Source organism: Otolemur garnettii, unplaced genomic scaffold, assembly GCF_000181295.1.
Source record: "Otolemur garnettii isolate 467f Iridium unplaced genomic scaffold, OtoGar3 scaffold00053, whole genome shotgun sequence".
Lineage (NCBI taxonomy): Eukaryota > Metazoa > Chordata > Mammalia > Primates > Galagidae > Otolemur > Otolemur garnettii.
The window spans coordinates 9,260,546-9,284,605 of NW_003852448.1; the positions used below are offsets into that span (position 1 = coordinate 9,260,546).

General features: G+C 48.5%; 1 protein-coding gene across 1 annotated transcript in view; it reads right to left on the bottom strand.

Moving 5' to 3' along the window:
* The window catches only part of LOC105886361 (zinc finger protein 282), a 30,132-nt gene extending 11,197 nt beyond the window's left edge, over positions 1-18,935 (bottom strand). Inside the window, 7 exon segments of the mRNA XM_023514463.1 lie at positions 841-954; positions 1,961-2,074; positions 4,444-4,563; positions 6,937-7,056; positions 7,579-7,705; positions 15,784-16,203; positions 18,672-18,935. Of these exon segments, the coding sequence (XP_023370231.1) occupies positions 841-954; positions 1,961-2,074; positions 4,444-4,563; positions 6,937-7,056; positions 7,579-7,705; positions 15,784-16,203; positions 18,672-18,836 (1,180 nt within the window). The 5' untranslated portion in view covers positions 18,837-18,935.
* Between the last annotated feature and the right edge of the window lie 5,125 nt (positions 18,936-24,060).

Genomic DNA, 24,060 nt, shown 5'->3' on the forward strand with positions numbered 1-24,060 from the left:
TTTGGCGGGTCCGGGCTGGGGATTCGAACCTGCCACCTTAGGTGTATGTGGCTGGTGCCTTAGCCGCTTGAGCCACAGGCGCCGAGCCGAGCTTCAGTGTCTTTACCGCTTACATGAGGATGTCCACTCAGGGCTGACTTGGGTACTTGGCTAGCATTTTCTAGTATGTGGCCACCTGTTGCCTGCCTCAGGCACCATTGGCTCAGCTCTCCCCAGACCACTCTACCTTTCCTGCCATCAAGGATTGAATTATGTCCTTCTCCCCAAATATGTTGAAATCCTAACCTCTAGTACCTGAGAATGAGGCCTTATCTGGGAATAGGGTTGCTGCAGATGTAGTTAGTTAAGATGAAGTTGTATTAGAATAGAGTGGACCCCTGGTGTCCTTATAGGAAGATGGCCATGTGAGGACAGACAAACAGAGGACACCAAGTGAAGATGGAGGACTGGAGTGATGTAGCCACAAGCCACAGAGCGCCAGAGACTGCCAACAACTGCCAGCAGCAGGAAGATTTCCCCCACAGGCTTCAGAGGGGACACGTCTCTGCCAACCCCTTGATTTTGCACTTTCAGCCTATGGAAATGTGAGAGAATAAATTTCTGATTTTAAGCCACCCAACATGTGGGACTTTGTTATAACAGCACTTGGAGGTTAATACACCTGTTCTTACATGCCAAAAAGAAAGAGATAGCGCTTTGGTGCAGATCTCTGAAAGGCTGCCATCAACAGAACGTCATGCCATAAGGGACAGGCTGAGGAAAGCAACCAGTCTTCATTTCAGGCCTCAGCCTTTTAGCTCAAGAGGAGACACTCAGGGTCGCGGTGGGCGCATTACTCACTGGGGCCAGAATCTAATCCGAGCTCTCCTTCCACTGAGTCACGTGAGCCCCATGGGTATGGCTGCTCCTCCTGCTTGATCCATGACAAAATGTCATGTGCTGAGATGAGAGACTCTGTGTCAGGGAAACAAGGGCATCTTAGATTTTGTTCACTTCTGTTTGGCATCTTATCAAAGCTTCAAAAACCTTACATGCAAAGGCTCCAGCTCATAGGGCATGTGGCAGTTGTGGTGTCTGTGAAGCATGTAGAGGCCATCATTCCTCCCCCACTAAAGTGCCTTCCTAAACTGGCTCTCACTCACTGCTCACGACATGTCAAATTGGTCAGAGAGGAGGAGGCTCATCCCAAAGGCTATCCTGAGGCACAGCCAGTATTAGAACCTGGATCTTTCCGATCTGTCTACCAATCCTCTGGGAACCTGTGGAGCCAGGATAGGCCAGAGGTCAGCCTTAAGGCTGACAGCCCACAGGACCCCAGCTGATTGGTGAGTCTCAGAAACCAGCAACAGCAAAGGCAGCCACAAAAGGCCACTGATAAGACTGGCAGAGAAGCCTGCTGACTTCATCAGGAAGCCTCTGTGCTCCTCAGCCCTGAGTTTAACTTCTCTGTTGTCAAGTTGATAAACTACAAGGAAGCCTAGATTCTACTTCTCATCTCATCTCCCTAGTATGGGGGGGTAAGACTTTGGTGTCATAACCACCAGGCGAAAAGACACTGGACTTCTCCATCTCTGTAACAATGTACATAGGCCCTGGCCAGGCGGAGCTTCCATGCTATTCTTTTATGCTTCCCTGAACGGCTGGACCCTCCCTAGAAGTTTCTTAGGAGTCATCTTAGGAATATTCACTTGAGAAATTCCAGAATGTGTAAATAATATTTTTTCCCACTTATTTTTAATTTTTTAAAATTTTTAGTTATGATGGGTACGTAAGAGTTGCAGTATATGACTTTCTGACAGAAATACACACAGTTTCTAAAATCTTTTGATTGTTTTTATTATCCAAAACCCAGTGTGGAAGTAATTTTAGTATCCGTTCCATTAACACAATAAATCATCAACTGCGATTCCTTTTGAGAAATGCTGGCTGCCCTCAGCATTCATTCTGGCATCTTTCTCACCTGAATTGGGGTCCGTGGGGATATCTCTGTCTGCCAGATCCTGCTGATCCCACACACACTGGTGCTCCTCCTGTTTAATCCGGGACAAGAGGTCCTGGGCAGAAATTGGGGAGTCTACTCGTGGGGACAAGAGCAGCAAAGGCATTAGAAGATGGGAAACTGCCTGCAAGCTTTGTGTTTTGCATAAATTTCTGGTTTCATGCAATTATCTCTTTACCCCAAACATCAGGTATAATTAAATTAGTCTCATTAACTAAAGGTTTAAGTTGGGTTGGCCCCAATTAATGGAGCTTTTGCTGCAAATAAGTGGATGCTACAGGGAGTGACAAAACAGTGACTTTAAGATAAAGAGTCTCTCTGGGCTACAAGAACTTAAATGTCCTCAGAAAGAGGTTGCTGCCCTAATGCTGAGACGACCATGGATGTATCCTCATGAGGGGATTTTCTAGGAAGATGACACCTTCCGGGAAGCCTTTTAAAAAAATTGCATATCAACAAATTATAGTTGTATATATTGTATGGGGTACAAAATAATGTTCCAAGAAACCTTTTGATCTTTTGAATGGGATTTTTTTAAGATGTTAAGGAAGAGATCCTACATTTTATTTCTTCTGCAGAATCTATTAAACCTGACTGACCCTTCATTGCTTTCTTATCTGTTAAAGATCTCTTTTAAGGTGCTTTTAAGGAACATGCCTGATGATGAGTGAACGGGCTTTCCTCTACCCAGACACTGTTCACACTTACCTATGGGTTTGAGGCTTTGACTAAGGGGGGGATGAGGTTTGTGGAGCTCTAACCTGTGGATAAGTAAAGAGCTACAGTATGTTAATATATCTTCTGAGGGTTAATTTTATGTGTCAACTTGGCTTGGCACAGTACCCAACTATTTGGTCAAACATTATTTAGAATAGTTTCCATCAAGCTATTTTTTAGATGAGATTAACATTTAAATCAGTAGACTCTGAGTAAAGCAGAAGACCCTCCCTAACATGGGTGGGCCTCATCCAACTAGATGAAGAAGGCCTAATAGAAAAGGACTGACCTTCCCCAAGGAAGAGGGAATTCTCCTCAGACTGGAGCTGCAACATCAACTCTTCCCTAGGTGTCCAGCCCGCTGGCCTGCCCTGTAAGCTCCAGACTTGCCAGCCTCTATGATCATGTGAGCCAATTTCTTTTTTTTTTTTTTAATTGAATGATAACTATGTACATTAATGAACTTCTAGGGTACAGTGTGGGTTTTCACACACAATCTGAAACACTTCCATCAAACTGGTTAACATAGCCTTCATGTCATTTTCATTTTCTTAGTTATTGTTTTAAAACGTTCGAGCCAATTTCTTAAAATAAAGCCATCTCTGTCTCTATACACACACACACACATATCCTTATTGGTTCTGTTGCTCTGGAGGATTCTGACTCATGGGCACATTTGCTCCAACAGAGTTCTCACCTACAACTAGAGTCCAGTTGAAACACCATCTAAAAGGACCTCCCCACAGGCCTACAGCCATGTGGGTACCTGGCACAGAGGCAGCAGCCCGTAAAAACTGTTTAAAACAATGGAAGGTCTTCCTAGTCAGGGAGCAGGTCTTTTTATTTTAAGAGACAGAGTTTTACTTTGTCACCCTTGGTAGAGTGCCATGGCTTCACAGCTCACAGCAACCTCCAGCTCTCGGGATTAGGCGATTCTCTTACCTCAGCCTCCCACGTAGCTGGAACTATAGGTGCCCATCACACCTGGCTATTTTTTTGTTGCAGTTTGGCCAGGGCCAGTTTGAACCCACCACCCTTGATATATGGGGCTGGCGCCCTACCCACTGAGCCACAGGTGCCATCCAAGGGAACAGGTCTTGCTGACCTCTCTGTTCCCCCACCCACCAAGCCTAGGAAAGTGCTTAGCACTTCTGCCAGAATATTGTTTTTAAAAGTGAGGTAGAGCGCGGGAGCTGTAGCTCAGTGGATAGGGTGCTGACAACCTACACCAAGGCTGGTAGGTTTGAACCTGGCCCAGGCAGCTAAAACAACAATGACAACTGCAACCAAAAAAAAAAAAAAATAGTTGGGCATTGTGGCGGGCACCTGTGGTCCCAGCTACTTGGGAGGCTGAGGCTAGAGAATCGCTGGACCCCAAGAGTTTGAGGTTGCTGTGAGCTGTGACACCACAGCACTCTACCCAGGGAGACAACTTGAGACTCTATGTCAAAAAAAAAAAAAAAAAAAAGGTGAGGGAGAAATAGTTAAAGACCAATAATACAAATAAGAAACAGAACAAGCTAAGATGGGCCTAGATGGGCCAGCACTCGTCAGTGCCTGGTGTCATGTTTGTGTCCTGGAAGGGTCCTGTCTCAGCCCAATACTGGACCCATGGCCCTTACCATTTCTAGCTCAGTCCCATGGCCTGGCACACACAACAGACAACTCCAAGAGCATGGAGACCATGTGAAGCATTTGTGGTCTGGGCGGCTGAGTGGCTTACTCACCAGTGATGGATTCTGTGGGGATGGCTCTTTCCTCCAGGCCCCGCTGCTCCCGGACACACAGGGCTTCCTCACGTTTCACCTGGGAGGGTGCGTCCTGTGTGGGCACCAGAGGCTCAGCTCCTGGGTACAAAGAATCACATTGCTTGGTGTCTTTTTTCTGCCCAATGGTCACCAGAACATTCTGGGGTCAGAATATGACTCTCAGCACTTGCCAGGGGAGAGTCCAGGGATCTTGGATTCCTGTTGGAGCCACAGAGGACCCTGGGGAGTAGAATGTCCCAGGAGTAGAAAGGCAGTCAACATTCAAGAAAAACAAATAGGCAAGCAGCAAAATGAGATGTGACAAGGCCAGAGACAGAGTTTAAAAAGTACCATGCTGTGTGCTAATCAGGACAAGTTTGACCTCCATGAAGGAGTTGTTAGACCTTGTTTTTCACCCCAGTCAGAAAGAGCAGCCAGGCCACGGCCAAGTCCACACACCCACTGGCATACATATGATGATTACTAAGTAGTCGGGACAGGCAAAAAGACACAACCAAGCTGTGTTCTCAGGTAGACGATGCCTGACTTCTTTAAACAGTCAGTCCTCACTTAATGTCATCAAAGCTTCTTAGAGACTTTAAGCAGTAAGACACAGGGAAGGTCCTCAAATAACATCATTTCCTTTGACTTTGTTTCACTGTAACACTGATGAGAAAAAAAAAATCAGTTGTGTTATACAGTCTTTCTTTTAAAGTCAGTTTCCAAGAACCTACTGATGACATGAAGTGAGGGGTCACTGTTCATAAATAACAATGACAGGTCCTCTCCACAGAACTGTAGTATGTGACAAACTGGATCTCTTTCATTTGAAGGCATTTCTGGGTGCAGTGTGCTAGCACCAGCAGGAGGCAGCTTAGGCAACAGGATAGAGATGAGGCGAAGAATCTGAAGATGGGCTGCTGCTCCTAGTGGCCTCACTGACTCAGTGCATGAGCCATTTAATCTCTCCGGGTTCTGGGCTGCTCTTCTCATTTATAAAACAGGCTCGGCTCGGCACCTGTGGCTCAAGTGGCTAAGGCACCAGCCACATACACCTAAGGTGGCAGGTTCGAATCCAGCCCGGACCTGCCAAACAACAATGATGGCTGCAACCAGAAAATAGCTGGTCATTGTGGCGGGCGCCTGGGGTCTCAGCGGCTTGGGAGGCTGAGGCAGGAGACTCGTTTGATCCCAGGAGTTGGAGGTTGCTGTGAGCTGTGATGCCATGGCACTCTACCCAAGGGGACAGCTTGAGGCTCCGTCTCAAAAAAAAAAAAAACAGGCTCCATCTGATGCACAGCAATGGCTCAAAAACCCACTGAACCTGCTCAGGTTTCAGTGCTTCAATGTAAAAGCTACTGCGTAAGACTAGGTTGTCACCACAGCTGCCGGACATAAACATCTGCAGTGTTTGACGAGGTCAGGGAAGGAACCATTTTAGATGAGATGTCCAGGACAGGAAACTCCACTGAGACAGAAAGCAGACGAGTGACTGGCAAGGGTTGTGGGGACGAGAGAGTGGGGAGTGACTGCTAAGGGGTCTGGGGCTTCTTATGATGGAAAGTTCTAGAATTAGATGGTGGTGATAATTAAAAAACTTTATGAAACACAGAATTGCATATTTTAAAAGAGTAAACTTCATGGTCTATAAATTAAACCCCAATAAAATGGAAAGACTGGTAAGGAGGGAGAAGAATGTGGCCCTAGGAGCTACCTTCTGAGAGAAGGCTCAGTAAAAGTGCTCTCCACGAAAAAACAAGGAAGGACAGAGGCCCCAGATGGTGAAAGCTCATCTAATCTGGCAGGAAATGCAGTTTCAGCCAGAATCTACCTCGTCCAGCACTGCTGGGGCCCTGAGAAAAGACTTCCAGGACAGAGCAGGGACAAGGTCCCTGGAAGTTCCCATCCTACTGAGAGCTCCTGTGTGATGACAGGCTCAGGGAACTGGACTTCTTCAGAACTTGAGATTCTGTTTGTAGGGAAGAAAAGCCTGCTGGGCTAGTCTGCGTGTGATGTGCGTGTTTCTGTGTAGGAGTGAGGAGCTGATGCTGCAGATCACAGCTGAGTAATGGACACTGGGCCAGGGTACAACCTTGGTCTGCTGCAGACTCCCTTTTAGCTCCTGTCCACCTCTCTGAGCCTGGGCTCGGGGCCTTCAGTGCTCTCCCAGCCTAGGGCCTCTCTCTGCAGTTCCCCATCAGGCCCTTCATCTTTCCAAGCAGTTTACCTATGAGTCTGGAGCTACATGGCTTTTCCAAACCTTAGGACACATACTCCTGGTGCAATTTCAGACCCTAAGATCTCTTCCTGTATGAGACCACCAAACTTCAACTACAGCAAAAGTGGCTCCTGGGAACAATTCAAGACATGCTCCACCTGGAAGACGTGTAGGAGTGCCTCCCAACATGCAGGCTGCCTGGCTCTCCTCCACTGCCGGGCCCTGCACCTGGCACTCTCTTCAGCTGCCATCACCTGTGTCTGGATCCATGGAGATTTCTCTCTCCTCAGGGTGACGCTGCTCCCACACACAAGGCTCTTCCCTGGGCTCAGCTGGGGCTGGGGCATCTGTCTTGGGCACTGGGCCCTCCGTATCTGGAAGTGAGTTGGAGAAGGAGGGCTGAGTGAAGCTGGCCAGGGCACCAAGAGCCAGATGACAGGAGGGCTCTCACTAGCCAGGGTCCCCTCCACCCATGTCCCTCCACATGGTAGCAGGTGTCCAAGTAAGGTAGGTGGTCAATAGCTCAGGAGGAACCTTGAAAACAACTAAATAATGTCTAGTGTAGAAAGAGCTGGTCTCCAAAAGCCAACATTAGACCAACTACGGCCTACCTCAGGCTGTTGGGGGGCAGCATAGTGAGGTGCAAAGGGTGCTATTTTACTATATTCCAAATAGCAGTGGTTGGCGTATTGCTGAATTCTATGACAACAGGCCTTGTTACTGAGTTTTTCATATTCATCCTGTATCTATCTTATTAGCATTAGAAGCAAATAGTTTCTTGAGTTTCCATCTGGTATAAACAAGAGACGACTTGCCCAGGTGGGGTTAATGCGGATCAGCAAGCATTTCACAACTCTCTCTAGAGACCATGCACCCAAGGGGAAAGGTGTGCTTACCTAGGGACATCAGGGTTTTGTAGTTCTCCTTAACAAGATTATTATAAAGCTCCTTCTGCCATTCATCCAGGTTCTTCCACTCGTCCTCAGAGAAGTAAACAGCAATGTCGACAAAAGTCACTGGAACCTGAACCAATAAGACCTTTAGTACAATTCCTCCTGCTTGCTCCTTCCTGCCCCCATCACCTGCCGGCCATGGGCCCCACCCCAGCCCTGAGCCTGTCCCCTGCCCCATGGCTCCAGCCCCTACTTCTGAGTCCTAGCCCTGGGCAGCCCACTTCAATGCAGTCAGTCCTCTGACCCCGACCTTCTCGTGCTTCCAGTAATAATGATGGTCAATGCTGCCCACACCGTTTAAAAACATTTAACTACGTCCTTTGTTAGTTCACTTATAGGTCAACTGGATACCTGAAGGTAAAGTACAGTCAATGTGCTTCTTTGGGCAATCAGGGTGACAGAGGGTAGAAGGTTCTCAGAGTGGGTGTCAAGCCAAGCACAGTAAAACTCTGCTATCAAACCTGTATTTCAGGTCAGGTTGCCTCTGTGTACACAGTTACATTTTTGTCAATACAACATGCAAAATCCAAAGGCCCGTGCTGCCAGGTGCAGTGGCTCATGCCTGTAATCCTAGCACTCTGGGAGGCTGAGGGGGGTGGACTGCCTAAGATCAGGAGTTCCAGACCAGCCTGAGCAAGAGTAAGACCCCATCTCTAAAAATAGCCAGGCATTGTGGTGGACACCTGTAGTCTCAGCTACTTGGGAGGCTGAGGCAAGAAAATTGCTTAAGGCCAAGAGTTTGAGGTTGCTGCGAGCTGTAACACCACAGCATTCTACTGACGGTGGCAAAATGAGATTCTGTCTAAAAAATAATAATAAATAAATAAATAAATAAAGGCCTGTACTAAAGCTCCAGGACCTTGGTCTGCTATCTCTCAATCCGGAAGAGCACACCGCAGGGAGCCAACACACTTTTCTGTTGCCTGAAGGGTCACTCACTTGTCTATCAACCTGCTCTGTGACATAAAGCTGTTATTCTAGGTTGACAAGGATCTTCCTCCCTTCTCACTTCAGCCACTCACCAGCAAACACCATCTTACCTGAGACCAAACTGTGCAAAATGATTTCACTTCCATGAGTTTGATAACTGAACTTCCTTCTGTGGCCACACAGGCTTCCCTCCTACCACCCCACCAGCCCCACCAAGCCAGCCTTTCTCTCTCATTCTGCAGAATCCAAGCGCTCCATTCTCACCCACTCCCAGGCCTAGTCTTGCAGTCTTTGTACCTGCATTTACAGGGCCAAAGCTAGACCATGTGGCACCTTGGTGCACTTAGAAAAAGACAGCAGAGTTAGGCGCACAGCAGTGGTGAAAAGCAGCACCTTTTCATGACTTAGAAACGTCAGCCCTTGAACCAGGTGAACGCAACTCTCAGGGTGGCTTGTGCACTGGCAATGTGTACCCGTGTGAGTAGGCTCCTCCCTACTCACTATATCTCACCATCCTTCTCTGGAATCAAGAGCTAGAAGTTTTTGTTGTTGTTGTTGAGACAGAGTCCCACCCTATGCTCTGAGCAGAATGCAATGGTGTCATAGCTCACTGCAACCTCAGATTCAGGCTGTGGGCATCCCACTGCCTCAACCTTCGGCAGATGCTAGGATTACAGGTGCTCGCAGCAGCACCTGGCTGGGTTTTTCCATTTTTTTAGTAGTTGGGGTCTCACTCTCGCTCAGGCAAGTCTCGAACTCCTGAGCTCAAGCAATTCTCCCTCCTCAGCCTCCCACGGTGCTGGGATTACAGGCACGAGCCACCGCGCCCAGCCAGAACTAGAACTTTTAACTCCTTGCAATTTCCACCAGACTTAGGAAATCCTCAACCCAGGGAAGTTTTTTTTTTTTTTTGAGACGGAGCCTCAAGCTATCCCCCTGGGTAGAGTGCCATGGCATCACACTCACAGCAACCTCCAACTCCTGGGCTCAAGCGAGTCTCCTGCCTCAGCCCCCCCAAGTAGCTGGGACCACAGGCACCCGCCACAACGCCTGGCCATTTTTTGGTTGCAGCCGTCATTGTTGTTTGGCGGGCCCGGGCTGGGGATTCGAACCCGCCACCTTAGGTGTATGTGGCCGGCGCCTTAGTCACTTGAGCCATAGGCGTCAAGCCAACCCAGGAAAGTTAATATAGATCCCTTTCCTCATTTGAACTCCCTGTTGTTAGATAAAACTCACAAAATCCTGCAGATGACATCCTTCATAAATTCATGGCGCCTCAAGGCCTTTCGCTAATCTCCTGTTGAGAGATCACTATGTTCCCTGGGAGACTTGTTTCAAACTTCTCACTCTCCCAAACCTCCACCTGGCCTTCTCCCATTTTCTTCCATCCTTTGATCTCAGGGGGACACTGCTTCTTCCTCGTCTTCCTCCTTCCTGCACAGCCACACCTGTCAATACTCGGCCTTCATTTCTCCTCCACCTCCCACCTGTGCAACTCCATAGAGACACCCTCTTCTTTTTCTCATCTTTAGTTTCTCCCTCCCCATCAACTTGTTCCCTTCAGGATCATCTCAACCTCAGAAAAGCCCGTCTCAGCTCTGCTACCTCAAGTTCCTCTGCTCCTGCCTATACCTGGAACATCCAAGATGCAGTCTGTCTTTCTTCATGATCTGTGCCCATCCAGCATGCCCAAGAGTAGACAATGAATTATGACTGTTGCTAGCAACATCAATTAACATTTTCATGGTGCTTTATGATTGCGGTAGTTTTAAAATATGTCCACAAATTATTTGACAGTCTCTTCAATAGGTAGAGCCTATTTCTTCTCCCCTTGAGTGTGGACAAGATTTGGTGATTTGCCTCTAAAACATTGGTTAATGAAAGTGTAAAGCTTCTGAGACAAAGTTGTAAAAGACATGGCTGCTTCCATCCTAGTCTCTCTTGGCTCATTTCCTCTGGGGGAAGCCAGCTGCCATGCTCTGAGGAAGCTCAAGTAGCCCTATGGGGAAGGTCCACACCATGAGACCTCCTGCCAACAGCATAGTAAGTGACCCATCTTAGAAACAGACCCTCAGTCCCAGTTAAGCCCCAGATAGCTGCTGCCCCAGTCAATAGCTGGAATGTAACTTCATGGGACTCTTAGCCAGAACCACTCAGCTAAGCAGCTCCTGAATTCCCGACCCATAGAAATAGCAAGATGAGAAACTATTTTTCTTAGGCAGCTATGTTTGTTTGGGGGTAGTCTGTTACACAGCAACAGGTTACTAACACAATGACCTACGTAGTGTTTTCTCATAAACAAAATCAATTATTTTTCACAACTCCATGAAGTAAGCAAACTATCACCTTCATTTTATGACAATAATACTGAAATTCAGAGGAACCAGCTGAGAATTTACTTAATTATCTATACTCCACTTCTTCCAAAAGAGGAATTGAGGAGGCTCAGAGACAACAAAAAACATACTTTACCAATGGTAGGAAAACCAGTACGAGGCAAAGTCAAGATTCAAACCCAAGTGCTCTCATTCTGGACCCCCAACCATTTCATTATTCTGCAAGGACACATGTCAACTCGAGGCTCCTTGAAAGCCTAATCCACCATACAGAACACATTGTGCCACATAAAGACGCGACACAGAATTAAACACACAGCCCAGAGAAGAAGGCAGGGTGTTAGCAGATGCTCATCGTGCTAGACAAGCAATATGTGCAAAGCCACACTAAAAAGCACTCTGTGTGGGCTCCAGTGCTAGGCAATGTTTTGTGAAGGAACCAAAGCCACTATCACAACTCAATTCTGTGAAGCCTTCAGTAAATAAACATCAAACAACACTTTGGCAAAGTCAATAGGTTTGGTTGCCGCAGCAGGTGCACAGACTCTTAAGACCTGGCCCCTTCCGCGGAGCTGTTAGCTCCCCAGCTGGAGAGTCATGTCTTGCCTCCAACTCTAAACCAGGTACTGTCATAGGCAGAAGGACAGCAGTGAACTGAGCAGAATTTACATTGTGATTGGGGAAAACCAACCAAGATGATAAAAAAAAAAAAAATAATAAACATATTTAAGATGCCAGGGGCATACGTGCTTTGGAGAAAATAAGAGCAGGACCTAGGAGAAGAACATGCTGGGGGCACTTGGTCATTTTATAGACAGGGTGGATGTGGAAGGGGACCCTGATGAAGGACAACTGAGTAGACCCCTGGTGGATGCAGGGATGCAGAGTTTGGCAGATATCCAGAGAAGGAGCTACTCAGTGACATGAGGGAAGGGAAGAAAAAGGAAGCCAAGAGGCAGGGAAGAGAGCAGGCGCCATAGACAAACACAGGGCTTTTTTTTCTTTTTTTCTTTTTGAGACAGAGTCTCAATTGCTCTGGATAGAGTATCATGGCCTCATAGCTCACAGAAGCCTCAAACTCCTGAGCTCAAGTGATCTTCTTGCCTCAGCCTCCTGAGTAGCTGGGACTACAGGTGCCCACTATGATGCCTAGCCAATTTTTTTTTTCTATTTTCAATAGAGGTGGGGGTCTTTCTCAGTCTGGCCTCGAACTCCTGAGCTCAAGCAATCTACCCGTCTTGGCCTCCCAGAGTGCTAGGATTACAGGCATGAGCCACCATGGCCTCTCAACTCACGCTTTTATTCTGCGTCAGATGGGAAGCCATTTGGGAAATTTAAGTGCAGGTGTACCTGACTATTTATGTATTAAAGGGATCATCCGGCTGGCTGTTCTGTTGAGACTAGACTGTATATAGTTTGGGGATAAGGATGGAGACAAGCAGATCCATCAGAAGGCCATGGCAATAATCAGATAAGAGATGATACAGCTCAGACCAGACGGCACTGACAGCAGTAGAGGTGTTGAGAAGCATTCAGATTGTGGATATATTCTGAATAAAAATCAAGCAGTATTTACTAATATGTTGGAAGCAGGATGTGAAAAAGAAAAGAGACAAGTATGACTCCAGAGTTTTGGCCTGAGCACCAGAAAGGATGGAACCATCATCAACAGAGATAAGGATGACTTTGGGTGGAACAGATTCAGGTAGAAAATCTGGAACAGAGTTTGGTCATGTGAAATCTAAGATATTTACTGACATCCAAATGGAGATGCTGAATTAATAGACATCTGGGCGAAATCTAAGACATTTACTGACATCCAAATAGAGATCTGAATTAATAGGCATCTGGGCAAGACACAGCGAGTGGGAGAGTGGGAAGAAAAGAATCTGTTTGGGAGCTGACAGCACAGATTGCATTTAACACCATGAGACTGGATGCAGTCATCAGGAGTGAGTGTAAACAGTGGAAGGCCAAGACACAGCCCTGGACTTGAAACAAGAAGTTGGCAAAGGAGGCGAAACCTACAGAGAAGACTGAGAGACAGCAGCGAGTGAGGTAGGAAAAGAGTCAAGGGAGAACAGTGCCCTGGAGCCACGTGGAAGAGGTGTATTTATTTATTTATTGAGACAGAGGCTTACTCTGTCACCCTGTGTAGAGGACCGTGACATCCCTGTAGCTCACTGCAACCTCAAACTTTTAAGCTCCTGCCTCAGCCTCCCGCGTAGCTGGGACCATAGGGACCCACTACTACACACGGCTAGGTTTTCTATTTGTAGTAGTGACAGGGGCTCGCTCTTACTCAGGCTGGTCTCGAACTCTTGAGTTCAAGCAATCCACCTGCCTCAGGCTCCCAGAGTGGTAGGGTTACAAATGTGAGCCACCATGCCTGGCCATGAAAGGGGTTTTAAAGAGGGTGAGTCACCTGCATACAGTGGGGCAGACAGCACAGGGAGGAGGAAGACTGAGGACTCATCACTGGCTGTAATACCAGGGGTAGCACGAGGGTGGAAAGGTGTGACCTGGGTGGTCGCAACAAGAACCAATTCCAGGCTTGGTGCCTATAGCTCAACCGGCTAGGGCGCCAGCCACGTACACCTAAGGTGGCAGGTTCGAATCCCCAGCCCGGACCCGCCAAACAACAATGACGGCTGCAACCAAAAAATAGCCAGGCGTTGTGGCGGGCGCCTGTGGTCCCAGCTACTTGGGAGGCAGAGGCAGGAGACTCGCTTGAGCCCAGGAGTTGGAGGTTGCTGTGAGCTGTAATGCCACGGCACTCTACCCAGGGGGACAGCTTGAGGCTCTGTCTCAAAAAAAAAAAAAAAAAAAAAAAAGAACCAATTCCAAAAACACTGAGAAGACAGGAATGTGTTAAATGAGACCATGAGGGTGCAGTCAGCCGAATTCAGACAGTCAGACACTTGATAGGACAGGTGGCCCCATTCCTTCCACAGATAAATTACGAGGGAAAATAAAAGATAGAGGAGGAGCCGATAGATTAAAAAAAGACTTAAGAAACATCTCAACCCCAATGTGTGGACCTTATTTAAATCCTGAATTGAACAAAAACAAAAAAAAAAGCAAAAAAAAAGTGGAAACAATTAAAAACTTGAACACCAGCTCAGCGCCTGTGGCTCAAGCAGCTAAGGCGCCAGCCACATACACCTAAGCTGGTGGGTTCAAATCCAGCCTGAGCCCACCAAGCTTCTTGGGAGGCAGAGGCAGGAGAATTGCTTGAGCCCAGAAGTTAGAGGTTGCTGTGAGCTGTGATGCCATAGCACTCTACCCAGGGCAACGGCTTGAGGCTCTGTCTCAAAAAAATAGGGCAGTGCCTGTGGAGCAAAGGAGTGGGACGCCAACCCCATGTGCTGGAAGTGGTGGGTTCAAACCCAGCCCTGGCCAAAAACTGCAAATAAATAAATAAATAAAATAAAATAAATAAAAACTTGAACGCTGACTAGATATTTGAGGTTATTGTGGTGGTGATAACATCAAGGTTATTCTTTTTTAAAGAGTTCCTATCATTTAGAGCTAACACCAAAACATTTACAAATGAAATAATTACATCTGGAATTTGCTTCAAAATAAAATGGGATGTGGCTGGGTGCCCACCACATACACTGAGGCTGGAGGGTTCGGGCCTGGCCCAGGCCTGCTAAACAACAGTGACAAATGCAACCAAAAAATAGACGAGTGTCGTGGTGGGTGCCTGTAGTCCTAGCTACTCTGGAGGCTAAGGCAGGACGATCATTTGAGCCCAGGAGTTTGAAGCTGCTGTGAGCTGTGACACCATAGCACTCTACCCAGGGCAACATAGTGAGACTCTTGTCTCAACAACAAAAATAAATAAATAAAATAAAATAAAATGTGATGGTGAGAAGTGGGTAAGGATTTAGGTGACACAAGATTGGCCAAGAGTTGATTTGTATTAAAGCTGAAGAAGAGTTCACAGGGGATCACAACACTATTCCATTTACTTTTGTATATGTTTGAATATTCTTTAATAAAAGAAGGGATAATGGGGAAGGGAGAAGCTAGGGAAGAAAGAATCAGAGATAACATGTATAGACAACTCTTTTAAGGGATTCTGCTCGGAAAAGGAGCAGAGAACTTTGGCGCTATGTGGAGGATTTCTGTGACAGAGATGGGCTGCTGTGGGAGGGAGAGTTCACATGCTGGTGGGCAAGACCCAGCATAGCAATACCCAGCGTAGCAAGGAGAACTGATGATGTGGGAGAAAAGGGAAGAGATGCTAGAGAGAACCCGAGCGAAGGGGGAAGGGTGTGGACACCACACCAAAGTAAGAGAACGCAGAGTCTGTGGGAGCCAAGGCAGCAGGTGAATGAACAGTGTGTGAAAGCCCCTTCTGGGTGACTCCATTCTCTCAGCAAAATAGAAGGCAGTGCTGATAATGTGGAGTGGTGAATGGAACAGGAAATGGAGCATGAATTCTAAACCTCACGAAGGGCCCATCTGAGGTTAATGATCATGACTTGAAAGCAATGCTGGTTGGCGTGGCTTGGTCCAATGTCAGCCACATTCAGATGAGGACATACAAAGACAACCAATGACAAATGGTCACCAGTAGGTGCCAAGTGGACAAAGCAAGGAGTGAAGACTTGCAGGAATCTGCAGATAACCACATGACTCGGGGAGAGTCTAGGACAAGTGAGGACAAAGGATCTAAGAGGGAAGCATGCAGACTCTATGGGGAATAAGCCGAGGCCAGCCGTGCTGGGCTGGAGCATTCCAGGCCAGGTAAAGCAGAGGCACTGAAATGAAGAGCCCAAGAAGTTTGTAAGAACTGACAAAATAAAACCCAGGGTTTTGTTCACCTGGGCTGTTCCTCACCTCCACACTGACTCTGGGGACCCCTACATACCTTGGGGGCCTCGCCCTTGCTGCCCGGGGGCAGCCGCAGGACCCAGAAGTTCCTGTTGCGTAGCAGGTTCTCTAAGTTCTCCAGCCGCCTCTGCAGCAGCCCGTACTCCTGCAGCAGGGTCCCCAGCACGGCCCACTTGCTCTCCATGTGGTTGCCAAACTCCACAGCTGTCTTCTCGCAGTCGGCTAGCTTCTTCTCAGCTGTCCCCGTGCGCCCCTCCAGGTTCAGCAGTTGGCTGGCCTGGGCATCCACCTTGCGTTCCACAGCCTGAATGGCGGCCACCACGGTCCATAGTGAGATCTCTGCTGTGGGCAACTGTGGCTCCCGCATCATGCGGTCAGGGAAGACAGGCGCCCTGTCCGGGAAGGGCGGGAACTGAAAAGGCATGGGTCTCCGGGCATCCATGTCCCATTCTTGAGCCTGTGTGCAAAGGGAGTTAAGTGACAGAACAGGACGAGACCTATGTGTGGGGGGAAGTTGCCTGAGAACAGAGGACAACTAACCAAATGCTACAGATTGTCCCTCTTCTGCTAAACGCCCACCCCTCAGGCTTGGTGCTCACTAATGCCCTCAGCAATGGCAAGAGTGGCCACCCACCCAACCACTAATCACTCTCCTATTTCCTGCCTATAGAAGTCAGGCTGGTCACTGGTTTACCCACCTTGACCCTTGGCAAGTGAAGGCTGTGACCCCTGACTAAAATGTCACAGACCACTTTCTTAGAATAGAATAGCTACTTTTTCCAAGGGCCAGACTTAAAGATAAACTTCATAGTTGCTTAGTGTTTTTTCTTTCAAAGTAAAAACTTTCACATAAGTGATGTGATGCTAATCTCCCAGCAATCTTTCAGCAGGTTAGGGCAAGAATGATGATCTCTGCTTTAAAGATGATGAAATCGAGACAGAAAGAAACAGCTGGTCATCCTACGGCACCTCCCTGCACTGCCAACCGGAGCAGCTCCAGGTGCTATAGGTAACAAAAACGCCTCTCAGGCAAGCATCACTGCTGCCATTCCTGCCAGGGCTGCAGTCAAGGGACAGACCAGAGAGCCCCAGGGAGAGGCCAGACAAGCAGCTTCCCCCTACATATGACTTGTTTGATTAATATTTTGCAAAACGAAAACAGGTTTATCAAAAATGTCACTCATTGGGCGGCACCTATGGCTCAGTGGATAGGTAGGGCACCAGCCTCATATATTGAGAGTGGCAGGTTTGAACCTAGCTCCGGCCAAACTGCAACAACAACAAAAAATAGCTGAGTGTCGTGGCGAGCGCCTGTAGTCCCAGCTACTCCGGAGGCTGAGGCAAGAGAATAGCCTAAGGCCAGGATTTGGAGGTTGCTGTGAGCTGTGATACCACAGCACTCTACTGAGGGTGATAAAGTGAGACTCTGTCTTCAAAAAAAAAAAAGTCACTCATTACAGAGGAAGAGGAGACATCCCTCACTGGCAAGAAGTATAAGACAAAGAGAAAAACTCCTCTAGGCTCCCCTCTCCACTTTCTGGGGAAGAGCTGCCCCAGGGCCTGGGGCCTCTGCCTGAATCTTCCAGCACAACCCCTCACCCCAGAAGGTGAGGCCAGGAGGAGCAGCTAGTGAGCTGAGCCCTGAGGCCAAGAGAGAAGAGTTGAGGGTGGTCACAGTTCACTAGTAATCTGGGGGACTGGTGTTACACTATGCCAGCACCTAGGACTCACTGGACAACAGCTACAGCTGATAAATGACTCTCCTTCCCACCTGGGACAGGAGGAGGTGTCATTTTCTGTCTGTCCTGTTGCTGCCTAGGAGGCCCTCAGGCTACAAAAAGTAGAGACCTGCTGCTTTGAGGTGGCCTGGGCAGACCAATGACTAAGACGCTAGCCACCCTCTCTAAATCAGAGCCCCAACAGTCACAGAGGAGGACCCTACAGCTTTCTGAGAGTGCCTTGGTGACAGGCCTGAGTGGAGGGCAGGGCCTTAGGAATGCCAGGCCCTTCTAAGTCAGAGGTGGCCATATCTCTATCAAAGGCTCCATCTGGGCTCCAGGAAGCTTCACAGAGGGGACAGGGCTGACAGTTAAAGTTTAGGAAGTCACGGCCCAGCTGAGTTTCCTCAGACTTAAAGCTGAGAACCGATTACACACAGCAGGGGCCTATGAGGTGCATCCGGGCACTCAGACTCCCCCCCCCCACCTCGGGGAAGCCACAGGGTGCACCAGGTCCCTCGGTCTTATGCCCAATTCTGGAGCACTGGCTCTCAGACCCTGCGCGGAAGATCACTGAGGGAGCCTTAAGCGACTGGTGCCTCCTCTGGCTCCCGAGGATCAGCCTTAGCTGCTCCGGGATGAAGCCCGGGCGACAAGAGCTGCCCAGACGACTCCAGGGTGCAGCCTTTTGCAAACGGCCGGAAAGAGGACAAAGTCACAGCTCCACGACCCCTTCCCTGGCTCACACCTGGTGCAGGGGAAAAGTGGATTATTCCTCGGTCTTGGTGAAAGATGGCAATAAAACATTTTGAAAAGCTTCTGGTCAAACTGGCTGTAGCATAAGCCCCCATAGGATATTCATTCCCGCCTCCGGCCGCCTGCACAAGGGACCCCGGGACGGATTTGGCGATGGGTCTCCGCTCTGCCAGGTCCCGGAAAGGGCGGGCCGGGGTCCCGGCCTCGAGGCCTCCGCACCCCAGCGGGCGCTCGGCCCGGCGATCGCGCTCTGCGGCCGCACAGGCCGGGGATGCGCCCCAGGCCTGCGCGGAGGCCCGCTCCGCCCCGCCGGCGTGGGGCCTGCTCTCCGCGCCGCAAGATGAGGGAGCGGGCCAGGCCTCCCCGAGGACGCGCGGCCCGGTCCCCGCGGCGCCCGCCCGCGCCCCGCCCCCACGGCAGCGGCCATGGCGCCGGCGGGGGTGGCACCCACCTGCATGGGCTGCATTCCCTCGGCCATTTCCCCGCGCAGCGCCGGCTCCTGGTGGCAGACCTCCTCTGGGGGCAGAGCCTGGGCCCAGCTCCAGCTCCCACTGTCCAGCCCCAAGCCCTGGATGCCCAGCTGCTGAGGCTGCGGCCGTGTTGACACAAACTGCATCCTGGGAGTGCTGTTCCCCACTCGGGCCGGCCAGGGAGAAGAAGAACGTTTTCCAGGCGCCTTCCCCCTCGCCGGGGCCGGACAGCTCCATCTACAGCCCGTAGGAGCAAACAGTCCCCTTCGGCGGCGCTCCCCGCCCCTCCGCAGCCAGCGCGCCAACCAATGGTCTCCGAGCTCCTGCCCGCCCGCGGAGATTGGCCGGGGCCACTCCCGGGCTGGGGCCACCGCCGCCCCCAAAACGGAGATGCGGCAGCTTGGCCCTAGGTCTGGGATGGCTTACCTTAAAGTCCTAAACCACGCAGCGTCCTGAACCGTGGGCTTGATTTCTGTTAATTCTGTGAATGTATTGGGCATCCCAGGAGAAAATGGTGCCTGACTCTTTCGAAAATATTGCAAAAGTAATTCTATCTTCAGACTCTTTCTTTTAGCCTTTTCCTTTCCCTCACTCCTTTGCAGGCTTCACCTCTCCTCTCCCTTCTCAGTCGAAATTCACCTGAACAAATCCCAGGCCTTTGCCTTGGTCTGGAAGACTGAGAAGTGACTTGTGCCAAAGTGTCAAGAGGGCCCAGCTTTTTCTCCCAGACAAGGTGCGCTACATTTTAACAGTTGCCTCTTCAAAAACCGTTAATGCAGGTCAGGTCAATGTCGTTCGAAAGGTAAGGCCAGGTCAGAGGAGGACCAAAGAAGAAGACAGAACATGGTGAGAGGGTAACTCATTCATCCACACACAAGTATTTATTGAGCACCTGTTATGTGGCAGGTACTGTTTTGGCAAAGGGTAGTCTTTGCAGTTGCATACACCTGAATATATTCCAGAATCACCACTTACTAAGCTGTGAGTTTGACCAACTTATTTAACTTCTCTGAGCCTCATTTATTCTTCTCTTACATAAATGAAGAAAATAATGCCTACTGTACTCTAATTTTGTGAAATTAAATGAGAATAGCACCTGCCATATGGTCGGTACTCAGCAAAGGTATTAATAGTTACTCCCCAAAGGTAATCTTTATAATTATCCTCAAAATAGTGCCTACTTTGTCTTCCTAAATGACCAGTCTCTGTTAAGACAGAGATCTCTAAAGCTTATATCACTCTGTAGATCTGCTGGTACCTTTGAGTTCCTCTGCACTTAGTAAAATAAAGGACATTATTAGCCCAAGTGAGAAATGTGCTTAGAGCACATTCGGAAGGACAATTGTCAAGTACTTCCTCTGTCAGGCACACTTCTTGGATATGCCATAGAAGTGAGTATTTCAGGGATTTAGCACTCAAGAAGTTCACAGGCTAGTAGAGGTCATGCTCCCAGAAGTCAATGATTTCCTTCCCCCATTTCCTGGCCACAAGCTGCCCTGATTATAAATTCATATCCACTACTATTAGGAGAACTGGGCAAGTCCGGTCTGAAAAGTTCTCAGCAAATTCATTTACACCAACACGCCATATCAAAATACACCTTCTGTCCTATAGATTATCAATTATCTTCCCTCTTTCCTAGAGGTAAAAAGGGAAAATAATATGTTAGTTCTAAGCCTAAACTGTCTTTTCAGTATAATGCAGTTAAAGCTACTTCCCTTCCTAATCATTTAACTAGTTATAACTACATCCCTTTTTATAGTCTAGGACACCACTGTAGTGTCCCCACTTCCTGTTTCTCTTTTATAAAGGGTAGTTTTTTTTTTTTTAAGAGACAAAGTCTTATTTTATCGACCTCGGTAGAGTGCCGTGGCGTCATAGCACACACCAACCTCCAGTTCTTGGGCTTAGGCGATTCTTTTGCCTCAGCTTCCTGAGTAGCTGGGACTACAGGCACCCACCACAACACCTGGCTATTTTTTCGTTGTAGTTTGGCTGGGACCGGGTTTAAACCCATCACCCTCGGTATATGGGGCTGGTACCCTACTCACTGAGCCACAGGCACGGCCCTAAACGGTAGATTTTTCACACAGCCATTCACACTTTCACCCCTGTGGCCAGACAGAGTGCCTGCTCAGAGCTGGAGATCCCATCAACTGTTTTTTTTTTTTTTTTTTTTTGAGACAGAGCCTCAAGCTGTCCCCCTAGGTAGAGTGCTATGGCTTTACTGCTCACAGCAACCTTCAACTCCTGGGCTCAAGCAAGTCTCCTGCCTCCGCCTCCCAAGTAGCTGGGACCACAGGCGCCCACCACAACACTGGGCCAGGCCATTTTTTGGTTGCAGCCATCATTGTTGTTTGGCGGGCCCGGGCTGGGGATTCGAACGCGCCACCTTAGGTGTACGTGGCTGGCGCCTTAGCCGATTGAGCCACAGGTGCCGAGCCCCATCAACTGTTATATGAGCAAATTTGCTCGAGTCAAACAGAAATTAAATGCATAGGGTTCATGGTACCAGCACTGCTTTATAACCACCAAGCCTAGCAACCACAGGCCACAAAAACCCATAGTGGATACAGCAAGAGACTAGTGAGTGCAGTGACCCAGGGGAACGTCCCAGAAGGAAAACAAGAAGGGAACGAGGAGGAAGCTGCTATAGCCACACAGCCTGTGGCCCTATCACAGGTGACCAATCACAGTGACCAAATGGCCATAGCCTAAGAGATATCCAGGGTGGGATTGATCCGGAACTGAGAGAGTCTGGTCATGAGACTGGTTTGTAGGAGTCCCCAGGTAACTATGAAGCAGTTAGCGACCTTATGGAGGAAGAGAATGAGTAACAGTGTAAAGGGGATTTAAATGTCAAATGCCATAATTAATATACATCTTTTGTAAGAGAAGGACCCAGGTCTGGCCCCTCAGTCTCACTGGTGGGAAGTGACTGCGTTTCATCTCCTCCTCAGGGAAGTCCAGGGCTACTGCTCTGGACAGAGTATTTGAAGTGACAGATGCTAAACTAAAGGTGGCAGGAGAGGCCCAAGGACAGGAGATTCATAAATACGAGAACATCTACATCTACCATTTCCTAAAGAATTCTAGTATTCCATGTCCATTCAATAAATACAACAAAGCTTTATTCGAGGAAGAAATAAAGGATTAGAAATAGAGGGTCTAGAACCCTCTAGACTTACTCTTAGCTAAGCAAAGAAGGTTACTAGCTTTGCATGTCTATCTTAGGATCACCCTATATCATAACCTACTGTAACAGGCAGGCTAAGGACTATCAGTGTGGTCCTACTGAGACAAGACAATGAGGGCAGCCTCAGATCCTCATGTCATCCTCTCTCACTGGCATGGCTTGGGTTACAGCTTTCTTTTTTTTTTTTTTTTTTGAGACAGAGCCTCAAGCTATCCCCCTTTGTAGAGTGCCATGGCATCACAGCTCACAGAAACCTCCAGCTCCTGGGCTTAAGCGAGTCTCCTGCCTCAGCCTTCCAAGTAGCTGGGACCACAGGCACCCGCCACAACGCCTGGCTATTTTTTGGTTGCAGCCATCATTGTTGTTTGGCAGGCCCAGGCTGGAGTCGACCCCTCCACCTTAGGTGTATGTGGCTGGCACCTTAGCCATTTGAGCCACAGGTGCCAACCCTGGGTTACAGCTTTCTACCTTCACGTTAGGACACTGTGCCTGGTTATGCCAACCTCCAAGGAAGAGAAATTCCTTAGGTCACAATATCACTGGCATCTTCTGTTGTACTAAAAGAGGCAGGGTGTCATGAACAGGAAGGATACTGAGAATAAGGTGATTAATCTCCAAGGCCACATAAAAGGGACAAAGAGCATTAATGTCGGGGGGTCACAGTTCAATTTTTTTGTATTACAAAGTTTTAAAGAGGCTCAACACCTGTAGCTCAGTGGCTAGGGCATCAGCCATGTACACTGGAGCTGGTGGGTCCAAATCCAGCCCAGGCCTGCCAAATAGCAATGACAACTACAACCAAACAAATAGCCAGGTGTAGTGGTGTCACGGCACTCTACCCAGGGTGACATAGTGAGACTTTGCCTCAAAAAAAAAGTTTTAAAGGGCAATTTGCTCTTGCTAACGAGTTTTCAACATCCCTGCCTTTTATAAACCCTACTTTTATCAGCATTTAAATTCAAACTTCAAATACCCAAACACACACATTCTCCTCCTGAAAATTTTGTCTTATACCTCTGTAGGGTTTGGAGAAAATATTTTCTCAGAGCTTCAAGCTATCGCCCTGGATACAGTGCCATGGCATCACAGCTCACAGCAACCTCAACCGTGGGCTTTAGCGATTCTCTTCCCTCAGCCTCTCAAGTAGCTGGGACTACAGGCCCCCGCCACAACACCTGGCTGTTTTTTGGTTGTAGTTGTCATTGTTATTTGGCGGGCCCTGGGCTGGATTCAAACCCGCCAGCTCTGACGTATGTGGCTGGTGCCTTAGCCACTTGAGCTACAGGTGCCTAGCCAATTAAGTTTATTTTTTTTGTTTGTTATTGTTTTTTTAGAGACAGAGTCTCACTTTGTTACCCGTGGTAGAGTGCCATGGCGTGACAGCTCACAGCAACCTCTATCTCTTGGGCTTAGGCAATTCTCTTGCCTCAGCCTTCCGAGTAGCTGGGACTACAGGCGCTTGCCACAATGCCTATTTTTTGGTTGCAGTTTGGCCAGGGCCAGGTTTGAACCCGCCACTCTCAGTATATGGGGCCAGCGCCCTACTCACTGAGCCACAGGTGCCACCCAATTAAGTTTATTCTTAATCTACTTCAAATAAGCATTTCATCACCTTCTGTATAAGTTTCTTTGTTTGTTTTGAGACAAAGTCTCACTTGTTCACCTTGAATAGAGTGGTATAGCATCTTAGCTCACATCAACCTCAAACTCTTGGGCTCAAGTGATTCTCCTGCCTCAGCCTCCCGAGTAGCTGAGACTATAGGCACCTACCACAGTGCCTGGCTATTTTTAGAGACAGAGTCTTGCTCTAGCTCAGGCTGGTCTGAAACCTGTGAGCTCAGGCGATCCGCCCTCATTGGTCTCCCAGAGTGCCAGGATTACAGGCATGAGCCATCTTGCCCAGCCTCTTTACAAGTTTTGACACGGTAGACAAGTGAAGTTAACTTGCTTCTCTTCAGTTGTTAGTGACTCTGTGGTACCTTTCCTCAGTCTCAGTAAATAGGTAATCATTTTGGTGAGTAGGTGAGTAAGCTACTCAATAGTTTTTTTTGTTTTTTTTTTTAGAGACAGAGTCTCACTTTATCTCTCTCAGTAGAGTGCTGTGGTGTCATGTGGTGTCACAGCTTACAGCAACCTCCAACTCCTGGGTTTAGGTGATTCTCTTGCCTCAGCCT